This window comes from Muscardinus avellanarius (assembly GCF_963383645.1).
Source record: "Muscardinus avellanarius genome assembly, chromosome: 2".
In the NCBI taxonomy this organism is placed as follows: Eukaryota; Metazoa; Chordata; class Mammalia; order Rodentia; family Gliridae; genus Muscardinus; species Muscardinus avellanarius.
Window position 1 is genome coordinate 6453910 of NC_137787.1, and position 21899 is coordinate 6475808.

The window sequence follows — 21899 nt, forward strand, 5'->3', positions numbered from 1 at the left end:
TTGGAATTCTCCCACTTTTTCTATGAGGCCAGTATCACATTAATAACAAAACCAAATAAAGATACCTCAAGAAAAGAAAATTAAAGACCAATATCCTTGATGAACATAGATACAAAAATTCTAAAAAAAATACTAGCTATACACATTCAAAACCATATAAAGAGAATTGTACACCAAGACCAAATTGGTTTCATCCCAGAAAAGCAAGGGTGGTTCCACATACACAAATCAATACATGTTATTCACCACATAAATAGAACTGAGAACAAAAACCACATTGTCATATCAAGAGATGCTGAATGTCCATCATCTCTAACTGGCAGAAAGCTCCATTGGTACAGATATTTGTCTTTTTGTCTCATTGCTATATCTCCAGGGTCTAGGACAGTGCCTGGGACACAGCAGGTGTACAGTAAACACTTGTTGAAAGACAGCATGGTTGAATAAAATGTTTGCCGTTAGCTAAGATGTGTCTCCTACATCCTCCATCCAGGCCAAGCTCTGCCTTCCAAAGCCACCTAGAATAAGTCCTTTCTCATGGCTTCATGGTTTCTTTAGATGCCCAAGGGAACCAAATGACCCTTGGCCTTGCCTGGAAGCTTCTGTCTCTTGATGAGTTAAGAGGCAGGATCAAGGAGAAGACTGGCAAAGAAACATGGAAGAGGATGAAGGGTAAAAAAAAGCAGAAAAAGGCCTTCAGATTTTTTTTACCAACTATTCTAAGAAGAGGCACCAGGGTCGTCTCTGCTCAGAAAGATGCTGCTGAGCCTCTTCTGCTCCCCAGTTCTGGTCCCTGGAGCCTTACCATGGCTACCCAAAGGATGCACAACTCTTAGGTAATTTAGGAAGTGCCTGCTGTATCGTCCCTTTATTAAACACACGCTTACACAGTGAGGACACCATCCCCTGCAAACCCCTGAGGATCAGATGTAAAACGTCCAAACCAACTCTCACTAAAACAGCACATGTCAGCAACTGCAGGAGCTCAGAGGAAGTACCCCCGTGGAGTTGACAGATAAGGAATTGACTCAGGTCCCTGTGAACAGCATCTCCCTGCTAGGCTCGGTGACCGCCTACAGCAGAAAATGTACCCTCAAAGTATCATGAACCAGAGGTTGGAGAAATCAAGTGATTTCCTGTATGCTACTTTGACTTGCAAGTCCAGCTGCGTTTTCTCCTCCCTCCATCCCTCTCTTCATGACTCCCTCATCCCCGGCCTGCGCAGTCCTGTTTAGCTGTGGAGTCTCCTGCAGCTCAGCTCCGCTTCTCCAACAGGATGTCCCTCCCTCTAGGGCTGCCTCGCAGTAAGTCAGAGAATGGCCAGGAATGAAGGACAGTGGCTGAGAGAGCCTTGGGGAAGGTGTGGATGGTTGCTGTGGAATTGCTGCCCCAGCCTGGAGTCCTACCCCCAGTACCTACATTGTGACCTTTGTGGGCCCGGTCATTGCAGGTGTCACAGAGTCAAGATGAAGTCACACTGAAGCAGAATGAACTGATCCAATATGACCAGTGTCCTTAGGAAACAGGGAAACTGGGACACAGAGAGACGGGGAGGGCACCGTGAGGAAATGAGGCCAGACGTCAGTGTTGTGTCAACAGAATGGGGGCTGGCAAAGATTGACCTAGGGCTGTCAGACGCTCTGAAGAGACACAGGACCATCTTCTTCTCCTTCACAGCCTCAGAAAAAACCATCCCACCCACACCCTCGTCTGGACCCCAGCCTCCAGCGCAGTGAACTTGTGATATGTAAGTCAAAGCCTGCTGCTCTGTTACAGGAGTGTGGCCTTGCCAGGCAGTGCATGGGGCTGCCACAAGACTGGCCCGAAATTACAGAGATGCCCTAGTGCACAGCAGCAGTGCCCCATCCTGGAGAGGGCTGCCACTAGACAGAACGCCTGATCTGACAGGTAAGGCCTGGGCTCAGGTTTTGGATTCTGTGGTAGAGAGAGGGCACTATAAACTATAGAGTCCAAGAAACTGAAAAAAGCCTGACGAATAATTCACATAACTTCTCTGAAATCCACAAGGAATATAGTACTGGGATTGTAAGCATGCACCACCACACCTGACTAATATAAGGCTTTAAAACAGGGTCATCTGGGCACAATGATGCATACCCATAACCCCAGAACTTGGGAGACTGAACAAGAGGACCCCAGATTCAAAGCCAGCTTCAGCAACTTAATGAGAACCTGTTTCAAACTATAAAGGGCAGGGTGTCGCACCTTCTTCCCATTCTAAAATTGACCAAGGCTCGTTTTAGCAGGAATGCTGCATGGCAGACATTCCCAGGAAACGGCACGTGACATCTCCTTCTGGGGAATAGTATTACACATGGGTATTTTGGAATTTTTTGAAATTGACCTTGTTACCAAAGAGGTGCCTGACACTTACGTTATTAATGACCCCAAATTGTTTAAAATAATTCAAGATTTACCCCATGAAGCTTTAACATTTATGTACAGGTTTCACTTAAATTTCCAAATGACCAACCTAACAAAAATTCTATAAAGACTCAGACAATCACAAGCAAAACAAGCCTTAAAGGCAACTGATCCTCCCCAGGCTTTTCCCAAGCAAATATTAACAATAAACCTAAAACAGAGCCAAGGCAAGTTGTTCCCACCGTCATGAGTTCTGGGCGGCCAGCATATGTAATCAGAGGTAGCCTATGGCAGAGTGCCTACTGACCCCCAGTAACCCTACCCCCTTGGTCATACACTGGGTACATGGACAGCTGCAGAATAGATGGGTACCAGGCACAGCCTTGGGACATGGGAAAGTATGAAACGTTCCTCTCCTCAGTAGTGCCTATTGATTAAAAAACAATGATGTACATCAATCAGAGATTTTAATGCTTATTATAGGACAGTATTATGATATTACATTAGTAGTTAATAATAAACTTCTGATCTTTTCCTTAGTTGCTTGTAAGAGGAAATGTTCCCTTAAAAAAGAAACTGGCCGTCTGTCACCTTGCCTTGATGTATTAGTTCTTTGTATATTTACTGATGTATTAATTCTGAAAAAAATTGTAGGAGTAGAATGTAGCCAAAAAAGAAAGTATAAAATGCTTGCCAAAACTGAAAGTAAGGAGAGCAAAAATAGAAAATAAAGAGAGCAGCTTCACTCTCCATTGAGTCTGTGTGCTGTTTCTACACCGAACTTCGCTGACTCCTCACCCCACCACTCGCGGGCCCCAACTCCTGCTAGGGCTGGACCCCAGAAGCAGGGGGCATAGGTCAGTGGTAGAGCATCCCCGGGCTCAGTCCTCAGTTATACACACAGAGAAGCAAAACAACATCAACAACAACAAAAGCAGTGTCACTGTGACATGCTGGTCACTAGAACGTTCTTCCCTGGCACGTTGTCCCAGCTACCCTGCCCCTCGGGAGTGGTAACAGAAGGTACACGAGGTCTCCTGATGATAGTACCTGCTTTGTGGACCTCGACCTCTCTCTCTCTCTTGAACACTTTTCCACTCCTGACTAATCCATCTCCCTGAATCAACATTAGGCAGAGAGCCAGAACGCATCGCCGAGAGACCTCACCAATTACCAACACTGAAAACGCATGCCCAGGGTCATGGGCTACCACGCAAGGAGAACTCTTATTTGGGGGAAAATACTGGCATTTGAACTCCAGAAATGGCTCTGCTCCTCTTGGTATTTGGAAGGCACCACCCAATGAACACAGGAGGAGCCTGGCGCCCAACATGCGGCCTCACCTGTCTCACTTCATCGCAGAACAGGACGAAGACCAGGGCATAGAGGATGAGCTCGGGCGTGTGTGGCACAGAATGGAAGTCCATGAGCAGCACGTAGGCAAAGAGCAGCAGGAAGGCGATGTAGAAGACCACGTTCCAGGAGAAGACCACGAACGGGGAGGTGAAGAAGGCCACGTAATACCACAGGAGCCTCTTGTGCTTGTCCACGGGCTTCTTCCTGGATGGAAAAGCAAGGGAAGCATCAGCATCCTGGCAATGCCCCCGGGCTCCAGCCCTCCCTCCAAACACAGGTGCGGAGCCAGGACTGTGTTCTAAGACTGATGGAATTTTACGTGGCCATAGAGACAAACTAAATTATGTCATTTCCAGGAAAATGGATGGAACTAGAGAATATTATGCTACGTGAGATCAGCCAGTTTTCAGAAAGTCAAAGGTTGTATGTTTTATCTCATGTGTGGGAAATGGTGAAAAATAATAAACAAAAGGGATTTCAGATAAATGGGGAAAGAGACCAGTGGAATAGTGGAAGGAGATTGTAAAGAGAGCGATGGGGAGGGGAAAACCAAAGAGTGAGGGAGGAAACAGTTCAAATAATGCTGCGTCCATACATAAAGTCCTCACTACCAATCTCACTAACACGGACAATGGGCAGAGGTGAATCGGAGGGAAATACACCAAGTCTGTGGGCATGTAAAAGTGTATTTTTAAAAAGTTGACCTGGCCCAAATCTAACCTTTGACAATTGGAGATTAACCCCTGTATTAAAGACATGCCCTCACATCTACCTGTAGAAATCAACCCCAGGAAAAGCTGGGAAGACGTCTGACCAAGTGCACAGGTGCCACACTGAAGGTCCTATGTTCTAAGTCTTACAATCTTTAACATGAGAGCTCAAATGTGTGGGTGCGCAGACACGCAAACACATGCTCACACACAGTCGTGTGCCTGGGCTCATACCTAAATGACACAAAGCCACAGCCCACCAAGGGTATGATAAACAGACACAGGATAATCTTCCAGTTCTTGGTGTCTCGGGAAATCTCTCCATACCATTGCTTGGAAAGAAAATTCTACATGGGAGAAAAAAAAAAAAAAAAAAAAAGAAGAAGAAGGCAAAGCCCAGAGGCCTCATTAATGCAATTGTATGGGGGATAGTAGGTGCCCTTTCTTTCTAGCCCCCACATCCTCCCCAAAGTATGTAACACTCTGAATTAATGACCTTATTCTTATTCATGTAAGACACCTGGATCCTGAGGGTCTCTGAAGAAACATTGTAAAATTCTGCTTGATTTTAAGTCTTTTCTAAATTGAGTGATATGAGCTTCGAAATAAAGATTGGGTGAGCGCTAATTCAATAAACATTAATTTTTAACCAACTCTGACTCCCACTACGTAAGCTTAAACAAGTATCCTTTTAGCTCTTTTCTCTTTAATGATGACAAATTTTCAGGCATGACCAAGCTTCTCTGTAGGGTCCCCAAGGATTCCTTTCTGGAGGCAGATGGGTCAGGCTCCTGTCGGAAAACTAAAGGGAAGTCAGGAAGGGAGGGCCAGGGTCAATTCAAGCTGAAATGCCACTAAAAAGCTTTCCCCAGAATGCACCAGCCACTGAAGGTAGGGCGGGAGGAGTGTCAGGAAGGTGAGAATTAGAAAACCCACTGTGCCTCTAAGAGCCAAGGGTTAGCGCAGCCCTGAGCACTTCAAAGGAACCACGGCACTCACAAAACAGCCGGACGATCAGCAGGGCCTGGTGTGTCTGGGGCGCAGAGCAAAGTGAGAGCCGGGGCCCTCGGTGCTGCCTGGAGGGACTGGGGCTGGCCTACCATACCCACAGCTCTGGTGGGGGAAGCATCTCCTGAGAGCCCCCCGCTCAGGTGGGCAGGCTGGACTAGAACAGACCCAGCAAGCAATGGGTGGTGGGCAAATACCACTGGGATGGCGACACTGATGCAGGTTCTTGGGGTCTCTGGGGTGGGTCCCCAGCAGGATGGGGGCCCAGTAGCACACAGCATCTGCTTCCTCCCTTCCCCATGTGGCTGCCTTCACAGGGACTTCTGGGCTCACCTCTGGAACACAACACCTGCATTCAAATTCTCTAGGGCCTACATCAGTGATGGAGGGGGCAGGGTGGGCAAAGAGATAGGTAACACCCAGCCTCCCTCACCAGCATGCCAGGCCATCACCCAGTGGCCCCACTGCCCCCCCCAGTCCCAGGAAGTAGCAGCCCTGTTTGTGCTCCACCCTAGGCAGCAACCCAACTATAGGAAGCACCCACCCCCACCCCAATCCAGCCAACAGGGGCTCCTGTGGGCCTTGCTATGAGATCCTCAGTGAACATTAGTGACCTGGCATCTATCATACCCAAACCCTCAGGACTTGTGAGCTTGGACAGGAGACCCAGCTGGCCTCCTCAGGGCCCCGAGATCTGAGACACCAGCAAGATGGGCCAAGGCAGGGCAGTGTGGCCTGCCAGGACAGTCAAATGGGCCGCCTAGGTTCATCACAACTCCCTACACTTCAGCAGAGGCCAGAACAGAATAGCAATGTCTGCATGCCCTCGTCATAGCTCAGCGCTCCCACTGAGTCCAGGTCCCTCACAGTAGCAAGCAGATATGTTAATCAGCTTTCGTTACTATCACAAAATACCTGAGAAAATCAACTTGTTCCTAAACTCCTTGCTACTTGTTGGCTGCCTGGAATGTCTGCGAAGAAAGAGACAACCCACACAAAGTCAAATCCCAGTGCCACTACTTCCTAGCGGTGCGAGCAGGGGGAACCTTCCAGAACCTCTGTGAGCCCTGAGCCCCCATCAATGAGATGGAATGACACTTCCTCCACCAGCCCTGGCACAGAGTCTCTCATCAAACCCTCCTGACAACTCTTCCCTAGGACCACTCCTCTGTTCTTTTTGCACAGGGAAAACTAAAGCCAATCATCGCACACCTAGTCAGAGTACGGTGAATTGAGATCCAGAGATCCAGCCCATAAATTCAGTGCTACACCCTTTGTGTTGTGGAAACTCAAAGAAAATTCTTCCTCGCCCCCATGGTTTGGATCTTGAATATTCACTGAGGGCCACGTGTTAAAGGCTTGGTCCCCAGCTTGGTGCTAATGGGAGGAGCTGGAGCTTTGTGGGAAGAAGGATGTCAGTAGAGGTGTGCCCCCATCCTGCCACACTGTCACACCTCACCACAGGCCTGAAAGGGACAACTCGCCATCGACTGGGAGCCAAAACATTTCTCTTTACAAGTTGATTTTCTCAGGTATTGAGTTACAGTAACGAAAGCTGATTAACACACCCCCATATCATCGCTTGAAGCAAGGATCTCTGCCTACATCCTGCCATTGTGTGTTTTGTCACCCAATCACCCTTGCTAAGACTATGGGACTGGAGCAGAAGGTTTGTTTTCAATGTTAATTTTAATGCTACTAGTGGTATCTGACGTCAGGACCTATTTCTGAGCATGTGGTTCGGTGGCAGCATTGCTTACCTGGACCCCAGGCTGGGCGATGAAGTGCTGGTCGGTGGCCTCCACGGCCAGCTCCAAGCAGTTGCTTCCACCCCAGGCTTCACAAGAGTAGACCAGCAGCTGCTCGGCCAGGTCTTCATCGCTGCTGTAACACTCCGTGAACAGCTCTGTGTTGTCACCAGAGAAGGAGGCTAGAGGCAGGGCTGGCCCACAGGGGAGCTGGCCTCTTCCGCCCCAGTCACCCCTGAAGCCATGCACAGCTTGACATGAGAATCAAGACTCATGAAGATAAAGCCATCAGGACATAACTTTACTGAACAAACACTTTCCTTGGGTACACTGTAGCCAGCCGAGCTCGGCTTGACAGTGGGTAACAACTGATATTCATGCCTTGGACACAGGGAGCCTCCCTCAGTGGGTAGCTCAGTCTGGGTGCAGGCAGGAGAACTGGAGACCCTTTGCCTCACCCACTTTTAACCAGGACAGCCCCCACCCCCTTCATCCTATTTTCTGGGTTTTCTTGATAAGATTATTTGCAGATAAGTCTGTGTGAAAATAATACCACTGCCATAACAAAAGTAAAAAAAAAAATGTAAGCACACTTGAAGATGCTTACATATTATACTTACATATTATTAAGATGCCTACATTTATAATGTAGGCATCTTAATAGTGTGCTTGAATTTCAAAACTTACTGGCAAAGAGACTGGAGCACAGAACCTCAGAGGTAATGTGTGTGTGTGTGTGTGTGTATGTGTGTGTGTGTGTGTGTGTGTGTGTGTGTGTGTGTGTGTGAGTGACTGGGGATTGAACTCAGGGGCATTTTACCTCTGAGCTATACCCCTAGCCCTTTTTATTTTTCACTTGAAATAGGGTCTAAGTTGCCCAACCTGACCTTGGATTTGTGATCCTCCCAAGTGTTGAGATTATAGACTTCTGCCATTGTGCCTGGCTCTCAGAGGAGATTTTAAAGTCAAAATATTAGGAACCATGGCCTACCTGAACTCACCCCCAAATGACCACTCTACCTTTGAGATGTTAATTTGTTCAAATAACTAATTGCACATCTCCTTTCTAATACAAAGCTAAACTCATAAGCATTTTTACATGAGATAAGACAGTAGAAGAGGGTGTAATGCAAACATCACATGGCAAGATCACAGAAAGGGAAGACATGAGCGGCCCCAGGTCTCTGCTGTCCAGTGACAATCACATTGTGGCTGATTTCTCACACTGATGAGTGGTTCTGTCCCCTCAAGAAGGACACTGGCAGCCTTAATTAGATTGTATACCAGGGACAGTGAATGGCCCCTCCAGAGTCATCCCAGCAATGCCTCCTGCCTCTTCTGTTCCAGATAATGAGTGGCCTCACCCACAGCCCTGACAGAAGCTCTGAGTCTCCCAACTTCAGGAAGCTGCAGGGCAGCAATGCCAGCCCCCACTGGAGTGGCCCCATGGGGCACCGAGGCATGGGAACCTGGCTGCCTCCTTTGCATTACTAGCAAGCCAACTCTGCATCCAACCCAGGGGTCTGTCTGAAGCCTTCTGGTAGCGTATATGTACATATGAAACCAGCAGGCTAACTTGTTAGTTAGCAAGTCAAGGAAAGTCTTAAGACTTGTTACAGTGTCTTAACAGCATCAAAAAAAAAAAAAAAATTACACCAAAGTCCCCTGAGATGCCGGGTTACTTAGACCAAGCCTGGGTGTGACCCTGGGTAGCTGCAGAATCAGAGAGCCCAGGACTCCCACATGCATTCTTGGAAAGTAAGAAAGTGCCCAGAGTCCGAGGCCTGTGTACAGCGTCAGCCTGTATAGCCCGAGTACACCTCTCACCTCAGCTCCCTGCACACCCCTGGCATCCCCGTACGGGAGACTCACCCACTGCGCGGGTCTCGTATTCATTGGCCAGCTCCTCTGACTCTCCAGCGGCATTGATGTCGTTCTTCACTTTGGCCAGGGTCTTCAGAAGCTTGCTGGCTCCCAGGGCTGCAAGAGTGCAGCCCCTGGTCTTTCCAGGAGGTAGAAATTTTTAGTTAAATTTATAACCCCTTGCAGTAGTCCAGTCAACATTAACAACAGACAATAAACTCAGAGCAAGAGCAAGAAGCGACCAAGTCTCATCTCTGTGGTGTTTCAAAGGGGAACTAGTGATGGGCACAAAAATGGCCTTGAACCCGAATTTGTTCACTTGTGGACAGGAAGCACCCTGAACCTCAATATACTCACAGTCTCTAGGAGCAGGATTGTCATTCAAAGAGGAGCGATCAAGGTAGACACCATGAGAAAATCACAGTAGGACCAGGGAGCAAAGGCCTCACTAACCCACTGTCACAGAGTTATCATCTTGTCACAAAGAGCTCAAAATCAAGAAAAGTGGATAAGGACATAGGGGGCCTGAACAGTGTCGCTGGTGAGTCTCTGCATGTGAATGTAATATTCAACCTGCAATTTTACACTCTAAAGAGATGTAGTGCAAGTGTCCGTAAACAAATTTACAAAAGAGCCTGTTATAGGCTACATCACAAATGGAATTCCCAACACATTGTCCAGGGCAGAACTTTTACAATCCCTACTTCCACTCCATAGTTCAATGAAGTTAGAAAAAAAATTAAGTAAAATTGAAATCCTCATCCACTTGAGAACCAATCACACACTTACACACACCTGAGAAGCAGGCACCAGGAGGACTACCCTGTCCCCCACCCAAGCATGATCACCCCTCTCACACACACCTCCATCAACAAGCTAGCAGAAGTGCCGCCATGCTCAGCTGACACGAGCATCCCATCTTACTGATGATGCTGGAGATTCGACAAGAGAGCCTGGGGTGGCCGGAGCTGCGCTAACAAAGCATGCATTCGCTGTTCATTCAGCATGGGCCTGGGCATGTATTTACCTGTTCCCAAATGACTTTGGAGAGTTCCTTCTTGTTCTGGAGAATAGCCCAGATGAAGAGAGCTTGCAGGGGGTGCCGGGTAATGAAAGACACGTCCTAGGAGAGGTCAGAGCGTGTGGTCACTGGGTGCAAATGGAAATCGCTCTAAGACTGCCACTCTCACAATGAAAGCAGGGGGCCAGGAAGCCCACGGAGAGCGCCCGCGTTTGGAGGGCTCTGTGGCTTTGTGGATGAGTCCATTTTCACAGCAGAGGGATGTGGTTTTCATCTCTGCAACTCACCAGGTGGTATAATTTGACATAAAATCTTTCATCTCTCATAAAAGACACGCTACTACTAGATGGAAAGGAATAAAGACTGAAAGTATGTGCTGAGAGCAATTTTAAAACTGAATGCCTTCTGACAGGCAAAAGAGAAAGCAATTCCTTCTCATTATATGAATCTATTTCTCATATAGGAAAAAGATCGTTTCAATTAAATTCTAACGTTTCTGTAGTTGAGGTTCAATTATCACAACATAAAATGGGCTGGTTTCTTTGCTCTTGTATTCAAAGATTCGAGTCCTAATACATCAGTTAGAATCCCAGCTTGTATTCAGGATTCTATAACTCCCAAAGGAACATTTTCAGATAGACAACAACTAAATGAATGTATTTCTTTTCTACTTCCCATCAGGTTTCACCAAGGTCTAAAATGCGTGAGGTACTGTGCTCCAGCGGGCTTTAACATAAATAGTGTCAAACAGAAGCTCTCTAAACATGTCCAGTTCCTGCAAACACCTAGCTTGTTCAGATTTTTTTTAACTTATATATGTTAAATGTCCCCAAATTATAAAAGATAATGGCCTATTCTGGGCTTTCCTAGAAGCAATCCTGAGATAAGAATTTAAGGCAATAGTTTATTTGGGAAGTGATCCCCAAAATACCAATAGGAAAGCGGGAAAATGAGGTCCAAAACGCAAGCAAGCAACGGAAGGCACATTATCAAACAAGTTGTCATGGTAGGTTACCAGAGATGAACTCCACCAGGAAATTCTAGGTGCCAGATTACATGCTTCAGGCACACGTCTGAGTAGAGAAAATGGGTATTTATATACAGCAACCTCTGAGGGTCGCTGGGCTCTAGTCAGAGCAAATATTTTGCAAATAGTTGCTGGCAGCTGAAACCAAGCAAGCCAGCCTACATTTAAATTGAAAGACCCAAAGAAATACTGGTGGTAAATCTTCATTATACTCTCAAACAGATACCTGATTATGCCTTTAGAAATAGTAATTGCCCTTTTTATTTGCAGTAGAACAGTTCTCAAGTCCTTTACACAGGCAGCAGGGAGATATTTTAATTAGATAATGTACAGTAGGCTAAATTATGAGCAGACAGTTATGTGCTTGTCTCTGTTCCCTGTTAATTAAATGCTACACCAAGCTTCACAATGAGTAAAAACTGCAACTACCTTTAAATATGGTATGGAGCATAGGCCAAGACATCAGAAAACTCCTTAAGTAGTTTAAAATAAAAGCAGTAGAAAAAAAGTTACTATCAACCCATTTGCCACTTTCTGTATGGAAATGAGGGAGGGAGTGGGAAAAAAATGAAAGTAGAGAGTGTTTTGTTGGGTTTTTTCCCCAAAAGATCAGAGAATTAAAACTGACAATACATACGTGGAGCTCCACGTCCATGTCGTCCCTGCTATTTCTGTCTTCTTTCCAGAAGCCTCTTCGGAAGTTTGCAACCAGCTTCCAGACGAACGTGAGAAGGGCGTCATTGTAGGAGTTCTTGGCAATCTGCAGGTTCCGGTACACCAGGGTGCTGAAGTGGCTGGAGAAGAGCTCTGTGAGGACATCATTGGTGAGAAACTTCTGCAGGTTCAGGCCATTCTCCAGGAAGAGGCGGACGAATTTGGGTCTGTCCTTTATGAGAGCCGTGAACATGACTTCTTGAAGGTCAGAAGACTAAGGAGGAAGGGAAGAAAAAGAAAACACAAAGCAGTTTTCTTCCTCGATCACATCATATTCCCAGCCACAGAGTAAGAATATCTTCAACTTCTCTTTCTGTCCTGTTTTGAGAATAAAATTTACCTTCTTGATTTGAACTCAACCTTGGGTTATAGTTTGAGCACCTACGTGGGAAAACTGATGGTGGAGTCATTGCAATGGGCCAGACGAGGGCGGGGTGTGACTTGGGTCTTTGTTTATGTAAAGTGCAGATGGAAACACATGTGTAAGGACGATGGTAATCAGGAACTTATCCTGGTGTCTAGCAGAGAGAACGCACTTGGTTAGGAGGTGGGGGCCATTATAGGCAGAACCCTTTCCCTGGAGTCTACAGTAGACATTTGATTGTAAGCCATCTCCGGCGTGCACCCCCACCCTGGGCCATAGGATCTGATGGACTGCACACAAGCCCGTGAATCTTCATGTGCAGAAAGATTTCTCAAACATAGCCAGCAAATGGCCACTCAGCCACTTCATTCATTCATGTCTCTTGCCTGACCCCTGTACCAGTGACATCATTGATGGATTTTGTTTCTGGCAAGTTTTGGTCTACAGCTGATTGCACTGCTTAGACAGGGAATCGTCAAGGGTCGCACCAGGTTGAACAGAGAGAAAGCTCCCCTGGGGAAGGCGGTAACTATACCTTGTCCACAAGACAAGCGTTCACCAAGCCCAGTACTTCCTATTTTCTCTTAAATACACTTGCCTTTCCATTGGTCATACGCTCAGAAGCATGGGCAGTGGTTCTGAAACCCAAGGGATTTGTTAAAACATACACTGCTGGGACTCAACCGTGCAATTTCCGATCCAGCGAGTCTAAGGTGCTGCCTAGTGTCTGGCCGGGTTGACAACTTCCCGGGTTATGACAGGTTAGACTGTTGCCAGTCTAAGGATCACACTCTGAGGACCACTGGTGCATAGGGAAGGGAAAAGACACATCTTTGTTTCCAAACCTTTATTCTACCATTTTCTAGCTATGTGACCTGGAACGAGATTGCATCTCTGCGCCCCAGTTTCCTTTCCTCTGACACAATTGGTCAGGAAGAGGATGCAATAACCCAGGTAAAGCTCCTTTCAGAGATTCAAGTTAAGATTAGACCTTCAGAAAGCCATCCACGCTTTCCCTCCTGCAATATCCCTGCAGCTCTGGTTTATTATTTAACAAAATGAAATCACCTCTGCTGTGGATTGAGGGAGGCACAAGGACATGGCTTTGTGCATCATGAACGGTTGCACAAATATTATCATATTTCAAAGGTTTTTATCTACTTTTAAACAAATATAGTACCAGTGACAGTATTAATGTTTGTTTGTTTGTTTGTTTGTTGACAGTGTTCTAAGTTCCTTCAGAAATATTTTCTGATTTAGTCGTTGTAACAACACAGTGAATTGCTGTTATCTGTTTTCAGATGAACAATGGCACATTGCTAAATACTTAAGAATCAGCTCTCAAAAGAAAACATAGGATCTGTTTTATAGTGTTTACTGATTCCTGTGGTATAAATTCTCCCACCATGGCCACATTTGACTACTGGTGTGATATCACTGGAGAAGAATTGGGAGAAGGTGTGGAGTTGCACACCACATTCAGAACACAGATAATAAATCCAGTGAAAGAACTGGGGAGTGTTGAGTTTTGATTATTTCTTACCTTTCTTTTTAGTGAAATGTATTTAATGCTGAGCTTGCCTAACTTGATTTTTAATAATCACTATATTTAACAACCAACTCAAAAAATCCCTAAAACTTTAGCACCAGCTCTTGCAAGTCAGATCAGGCTGACTCTAACACACACTGCAGAAGGAAATTAGGACATGGAGTGGGTAAGGACCTTGCCCAATGGCGTGTGGATGAACCAGCTCCAGGGCATGTATTTTTAGCTATTATACCCTACCCCTTTAACAATATTCTTCTGAGTTAATAAAATTAAATGTACAATTCAATATGTGCCAGCATTTGTTTATTTGTACCATCTGACCTTACTTACAACATGGCGCACACAGGGATTCATTTGTGAAACAATTAATCAATCTATTTATACTTCTCCTCCACTAACTAAAGGCTTGCAATGTGTAATAGAGTTCGAGGACCAGATCCAATATAAGGGTTGCTAAGGGTACAAATAACTTAAAATATCATGAGCCATTAATTTATTTGCATCGCTATCATTAAAATTGATGACATGTTAACATAAATCAAGTCTTAGGCTTCGATCCTACAGCTGTAGAGCTCAAAGTGCTCTCTGAACCTGGCCGCTAAAGACCAAGGCTATCAGACATATGCACCTTCAAATCTGTGCATACATGTATAAAAGTAAATATATTTTCACTGGCAATGCAGAGCTAAAAATAAGGTGGCTTTATAAATGTACTGTGACCGTCTGTAACTGTCCTACTGAACACAACTGCTAACACCAATTGACCTGTAGGGGTATATGAGAGGACACCACTGGAAGATATGATCCTAAAACACTATTCAAATTAAAAAGTCTTTTCCAATCTGCTGGAAAAAAATACAGTTTTTTCTTGGTGAATTCCCCCACCAGATCCCATCCCACTCCCTTCTACCACTCTGGACCTCCTTAATGTAAAATTACAGTGCACCCATAAAAGTGCATTTTAGAAACAATACAGTTTCTACTGCATGCGCAGCTTTCTTATTGAAGGTGCCGATGTGGCTCTGGGGGTCCCCAGTTCCTAGCTCTCAGACATTCATGGGATATTTTCAGTCAATCTTCATGCATCTCACCACTGACAAATCTTTGAGCATAATTTAACTAGTTAAGTAGAGAAAGGAGCAAGAAAAATTACTGCTGTCTTGATTTTAGTCAAGATATTTTCCATAATCCTGCACTGATTTTCCCCATCCATTCCCAAGAGCAGTTCTGCAGCTCTACGTCAGACAATCACCTCTCGCCTCCTGGCTGAAGGGCTGTAAACTGGGTGGCGTTTGTGGGTGCATAATATCTTACATTAGAGTCCTTATCTTTATCATCTCTTCACAACATGCCTTCTAAGTCAATGTTATTGCCTCCTACCAGGTATGAGGTAGGACCAGGTATGACATGCATGCCAGGACAGAACAGTCCCCTCCAGGATTCAGCACTGAAGCCTCTGTATGAAATGGACCAGCCACTGGGGACACAGGAAGAGCCCAGAGCGCAGGAGGGCTCCGGTGGTTACCTCCCAGCGGCGATCGTTGGTGAAGATCTCATCACTGGCCAGGTCCAGCTGGTTCCATTCCAGCAGAAGCTTCAGCTGCCCGTTCCAGTTGTCCTTGTCTTGCTCGTTGGTGCTGAAGGCTGTAAAAGGTGGGGGAAAGAAGGAACAAAGCAAAGGCCCGAAAATAAGAGAGCCAGACCACTCCTCATGGCCAGTGCTCAGGGACCCTTGTCAAAGGAGATCTTAAGCATGTTCTCTCAGAATCAGACACTCAGGGCTGTAAATTCCCCTTGTTGTCCCTTGTTCTTGCCCATGTTCTGTATGTCCTGAAACACAGTGAGGATCGACTCAGGCTCTGATCTTTCCATCACACATCCTAACTGTGCATGACGGCATATGGACACTATTCCATAGACTCAGATGCTGTAAGTGTTCTAAGGGTCACATCTAACTTACACACACTTGTAATCCCAGGACTTGGGAGAATGAAACAGGAAGAATGCAGGTTCAAGCTGAAGCAATTTAGAGGGACACTTAGCAACTTCAGGAGACCCTGTTTCTTTTTTTTTTTAATTAAGAAGGGCTGGGCATGTAGCTCAGAGGTGGGATGCCCCTAGGTTTAATACTCAGTAGCAAAAAGAAAAGGAAGGAAGAAGTGAAAAAATATAAGCCACAAAAAAACACTTTAGCAGTAAAGCTACAACCTCTAAAGAAGCTCCTTTCACTCACCTTTGTACAGAGCATAGGAAATGGCATTGCTCACAATTTCATCCCCAGCTTCTTCCATCTTAATGACTGTCAATAGGTGAGGACATTCGAGAATTTCTTTGAGCTGGAATCATTTAAAGAACAGAGTGGTCAGCCAACATATTTCAAGCATGAGTAGCATAAGCTTCTCTCTTCTGGTAGGACATGTTTTAGCTCATCTTTTAAGAACCTATAAGGGAGGACTGGATCTCCTGTCCTTACCTACAACACCCAAATTCCTAAATTGTAATAAAGAGTCCTTGACCACATGATAATAAAGTACTGGTTACACAAGAGTAGAAATATAACAAATAAAAAGCTATCCAAGAGTTGGTGTTCTCATTTGACCAAGTGTGTGTGTGTGTGTGTGTGTGTGTGTGTGTGTGTGTGTGTGAGAGAGAGAGAGAGAGAAAGAGAGGGGGGGGACGGACCCTGGCATATCATAGATACTCAGTTGTCAAATGAGTAATTAAATGAATAAAGGGCAAGCAAGATCATAGAAACCATCCTAGCATAGTCATAATGACTTGTGTAATGGGAAGAAAAAGTTCAAGTACAAACAAGAACCCAGAGGAACTGATAACCAGATAAATAGAATAATCAGTTTCTATATATTTTAATCCTTTGTAATTTTTCTGTATTTTTATTTAAAATTGTTTTTAATGGGAGAGCCTTTAATTCCCAGGTTTAGGGTACCAGCAAGCCAGGTTGGAACTTGACAAGGAAGAGCTCCTTCTGAAGGAGGAGGGGAGTCTGGCTTCAGTTAGAGTGGGCCCGAAGCAATGGTAGAATTTGGGGGTGACATTTGGAGATGAGGACCTGGAACTGCACTGGACAAGAGAGGGATGTTTCCGGTCTGGGTCTTGAAAAGTGGAAAGATAGGAACTGAGAAGGGCCACATCTTTGAATTTGGGCATCATGGGGTGAGCTTTTAAGGCCTCTGTTTCTTGGGAAGGGTAGCAATGGGGGCCTTGGCTCAGAAGACACAGAAGTGATGAGGAAATAAATGAAAACTGCAGGAAAATATAAACCATGGGGACTGACGGGAGAGAGTGTTGGTGGGGCAGTGAGAGCCGGGGGAAGGCCATCTGCACCATGTTTGTGGTCCTTGGTCAGTCTGAAAGGGGCTCCACTAAAAATAGCAGGTGAGGAGGAGGGATCCAGGTCCCAGGATTATGGAGCATAAGTCAGGAATACCAAAGGCTAAGTCATATTTTTTTAAAACTAAAAAGAAAATTGATGGAACAAACTGATGAGAGCGAGACAGAGCTTCAGAAGCCTCCCAACCACCCTACTCCTCCTCATACACTCTCCTCCTAAGGTGCAACCCACTGGGGCCTACTGAGTTTTCCTGCACACAGCTCTGATCGCGTTTTCTCCCTCCTCCAAGGTTTTCAGTGCCATGTCATTACACTTGAACAAGACCAAAAGCCCAAGAGAGTCTTCAGGCAGCTGCCTGCTCTGGCCCCTCAGAAGCTCTTCTAGTCACAAATCTATCCTTTCAGCTCCTTGGCTAGACCACAGCAGCCTCTCACCTCAGGACCTTTGCACCCACTGCTCCCACCATTACAATCCCAACCCTCGCCTCACTCACTCATCCTCCAGACACTGGCTCCCACCTCCCTTCTTCTGCAAGCCCTCCACAAAGCACCACAGCAGGATAGTCTCCCTTGGCACGGGTCCTACAGTATCCTTTTTTTTTTTTTCTTCAGAATACTGATTGCAATAAAATTACACAACCCATTTGCTGCAATTGCTCAGTGTGAAGGTTTTCAACTCCTGTTCCCTCTCTGAGGACACAGACTGTTCTTTTCTATGATGTCTGACCCCCAAGTTATGGGAGAGCAAGTTATTAAGAACTTCAGGAGCAGGTGTGGGGGATCACTATGTGAGACCTATCAGAGATGTTCTCCCAGAGGGAGAAGTATATGGGGTCAGAGAGATTGTCAATGAACCATGGGTTCAGGCTTGGAGAGTGACCATCCACATGGTCAGTAAAATCACCCAGGATTCTCTTGGAAGGCTGCTTATATATTTTACTGAATGTAGACTTTCATTAATTAAAATCTGCCCTCTTAAGCTTGGTCTTTTGGGAAACATGTACCAACTGCAAGACCTCATATAAGTGCATAACTAACACCATACTAATTTTCATTTTTAATGCATATCTTCTAATTGACAGGCTTTTTCAATATGATATTTTGTTAGATATAAATTTGAATCAGATGGGAATCCCAGAAAGGATAATATAACCGCAGAGGCAAAAAATGTCTCACCCTTGTTTGTTTAAGGTGAATTACCTAGAGTAGTTTTCTTTCTTTAAGTAGAAATAAAAATTATAAAGGGTTGGAGGACCCATTAGGTGGCCTCTGTTCTTTGAACATGACATGATACGGGCAGCCTGCCACAGGCCTAGCCTGGAGCGGAGGCCAGCAGGTGTCTGGTACTGCCCATGCTGGGCGGGCTCATCTCTCCAAATCTGGGACTTGGATAAGGAGGTTCAAGGTGGTGAAACCTCAAAGCCTCACCTTTCAACTTTACCTTCAGCACCCATAAAACTGCTACTTTTATCTGTATCTCCCTGATGTTCGTGTCTGTCTCTCAGCTGGACTTGGAAAAGACGCAAGAAAATCCCAATGAGAACTTTCAAATAAAACCACCAGTTTTACCTTTCTTAGTAAACCAAACACATAGCAAATCAAGTAGAAATGATCACATAAGCAAACATTAGACAGGGATGGCTCAGCACCTGCGCTGTCTCCCAACTGTGAAAGGAAGATTCATCTGTTGTTGTTTTTTTTTTAATGTCAGAATTGTAGACAAAGAGGCTTAATCCAGAAGGGACTTGTACCCTGACCATTTCAAGGTCCACTGCTCCATAAGGCTTATTGGCTAACAGCCCTCTCCTATGAAATTAAAGAAGACCGTTGGTGTCCTGTTTTATGCAACTCACTAAAGGATACCTAGGGGCTGGGCAGACTGGATTGACTTTTCTCATTATTTTCCCAGGACTGGCTTAAGTCATGCCAAAGGCTACCATGGTCTTTCCTATTACAGGATTTGTTTTGCTGTATCTGATGTTTCAGCACTCCTCCACAGTCATACCCAACTAAACACTATTGGGATGGCCAGACGTGGTGGTGCACGCTTGTAATCCCAGCATTCGGGAGGCAGAGACAGGAGGATCATGGTTCATGGACAGCCTCAGCTACTTAGTGAGGCCCTTCACAACTCAGTGAGACCCTGCTCAAAAATAAAAGGACTAAAAAATAGGGCCGGGATGTAGCTTGGTACAATACCCCTGGGTTCAATTCCCAGTACCGAAAAAAAAAATTCTATTGGGATGGCAATCTAGTTAAAGATTCTTTATTATTATTTATACTAAATACGGCCTTCTTTTTCATGACACAGTAGGCTCTATGAGGAAAATAACTCTTATATCTGAGCCTTTAATTACTGTTATGAAAAAAAATTCCAATTTTCACATGTCCCTAAAACTATCTGAATATCTAAGGCCATTTTTGAAGGGGCTGATGTAAATGTATCTATTAATATTAATGAGGATCCAACAAAGTGAGAATTCAGGAAAATAAAAGTCATTATAGAAATAAATAGCATTCAAGAAACTAAGAAAAATGAGAAATCAGAGCATTAATATGAAACCGCTTTATAAGCATAACAATAAAGAGCATAAATATTCCAAAAGTCCGCCTCGCTTATGTCACCTAATAAGAAGGATAGACTGTGAACAGGATGGCAGGCCGGTCACTGGGACAGTCAGTTATTCAGGAGTGTCAAGTTTCTCCTATAGATGGATGCTCAAGTCAGAGTCTATATTTCTAAAATATCACTCCCAAGGATTTCTTTTCTCTTCATCACCAATATATACAAAACACAAAAGCAAATCTGTTGGCATCATGGCATCAAAGAAACATAACAAGCTTTGCAAACGAACCTGAATTTAAACCCTTTACGAGGAATAGACACTGGGAGAATCACTCAGCTCATCTGAGTTTTTATTTCCAGCAAGACACCTGGTGCAGGCCAAAGTCAAGTCTCAAAGTCACAGAGAGAGAATCAGATGCCTGAAGCTCCTGGTGAGCCGGCATGTGAGACGCTCTCTCTTCCCACAGACTTGGCTTTCTTTCCTCAGCTAAGTCTGCCCCTGAACTCACCCACTTGATCCAGACTTCTGTCTCCTCCTCTTGCAGCCGGGATATGGTGCGGGGTAAGAAGCGTACCAGCTTCTCCTTGACCATGGAAGATGTCAGGGCGTCCTCCTCCTCCACCAAACTGGCAATCACGTCAGCAATCTGCCCTGAGCCTTCCACCACTACACAAGGAATCTTACTTTTGATGGAGGTGTTGATGGCCTGGGGGAGGGGAGAGAGATTTGGACAGATGGAAGAAACGCTAATTACAGAGAAAACTCAGAGAAAGACTGAGGTCCCAGATCAAGTTCGTGAACAAAACCCACTGACACCTCCCCAGGCTCTTTTTATTTGAGACTTATCTTACATGAGAAACAAGCCAAATGTTTACAATTATTTTGTGAATGAAAAGGTAAGCCTGCATACTGTATGAATACCAAATTCCATAACAAGGACACCTGTGATAGTTTACGTCTTTCATAAACAAGTGCCTCAAAATATGTTTGTATGCTAAATTTATTGTTCTAAATATTGACATAATCTTTAAATGACAACTGTTAAGACTATTCAACATTATTATTGGTAGCTTATTAGATAGAAGTTACCAATACTTGTGTGTGTGTGTGTGTGTGTGTGTGTGTGTGTGTGTGTATCGTACTGGGGATTGAATGCAGAGATATTCGACCTCTGAGCTACAGCCCCCATCCTATTTATTTTTCTCTTTTTATGTTTTATTTTGAAACAGGATCTTGCTAAGTTGATGAGGCTGGCCTTGAACCTGCAGAGGTCAGTATAGGGGAATCAGAATTTTAATCACTTGGCGGCAGAATAAAATTATTTATGTGCATGGACACAGAAAAAGTCCCCCCCCCTTTTTTTTTTTTACAACTGAATGCTTTCATTAGAAAAAACATGGCAGATGAGAGGAAGTGTATGGTGCCAGGCTGAGGGCAGAGGGAGCAAGCTGGGCTCTCTGGTGCACTGGAGGTGGCTGCAGACGTACGTTGGGATAAGGAGTGAGAGACACTATCTTGCCATCTCCCTCTCTGTCTCCTGTCCCTCTTTTGTGCGCTGTGCACAGTCTGGGAAGCCCTTTGTGGGTGAGGCTGAAGAAACATTGGGCCCTAGACTGCAGCAATTCTCTGGTCTTCCTATGCATCCCAGGCCAAGAAATCTTCATCCTAAGTCTAAAACTTGCTAGAAAGACCATACATGCCACCATCTTTCAATTGCTATCTCTCCTCTTTACTATTTACCTCTCTCTCAACATTCATTGAGTGACCTCTTCACATTGGAAAAAATCTCTGTGTTTTAATTACTCCCTGAAAAAATCTCCCCCTGAACGATATTTTTACAACAATGGTTTCAATAGCATATCTCATAACAGGTATTTGATGAGTATCTATTGAATGAATAAAGGAAAAGACTATTGTTCCACAAAAGAACAAACAATAAATTAAAATGTTCAGCTGTGATTAGTACTCAGAGCTCTAGGGAAGTGCCCTAGTCGAGGGAGAGGACAGAGTCAAGGTACTGCAGTCATCTACTCTGTTGCTTCACATCCTCCTCCAAGCCTTCCCTGCTGGGGAACAACCTAAGGAACTGTGTGTGATGGAAGACACAGCCAACCTGCTGCAGTCGAAGAAACCAGGAGAGATCAGATTGATCCCACAGCCCTGATAAGGCAAATGTGTGGGGTAGAATGGGGGGAGGGCTAATGAAAATGACCACGGAAGTTAACTAGAAAAGGGA

At 45.0% G+C, this 21899-nt stretch overlaps 1 protein-coding gene across 1 annotated transcript in view; it reads right to left on the reverse strand.

Moving 5' to 3' along the window:
• Positions 1 to 21899, reverse strand: part of TRPM8 (transient receptor potential cation channel subfamily M member 8) — a gene marked incomplete at both ends in the record, with an annotated part of 79295 nt that overhangs the window by 36426 nt on the left and 20970 nt on the right. Inside the window, 9 exons of the mRNA XM_080690125.1 lie at positions 3729 to 3945; positions 4686 to 4798; positions 7220 to 7365; positions 9080 to 9209; positions 10098 to 10193; positions 11756 to 12046; positions 15271 to 15389; positions 15979 to 16081; positions 20172 to 20369. Coding sequence (XP_080546251.1) covers positions 3729 to 3945; positions 4686 to 4798; positions 7220 to 7365; positions 9080 to 9209; positions 10098 to 10193; positions 11756 to 12046; positions 15271 to 15389; positions 15979 to 16081; positions 20172 to 20369 — 1413 coding nt within the window. The remainder of the gene's footprint in view (positions 1 to 3728; positions 3946 to 4685; positions 4799 to 7219; positions 7366 to 9079; positions 9210 to 10097; positions 10194 to 11755; positions 12047 to 15270; positions 15390 to 15978; positions 16082 to 20171; positions 20370 to 21899) is intronic.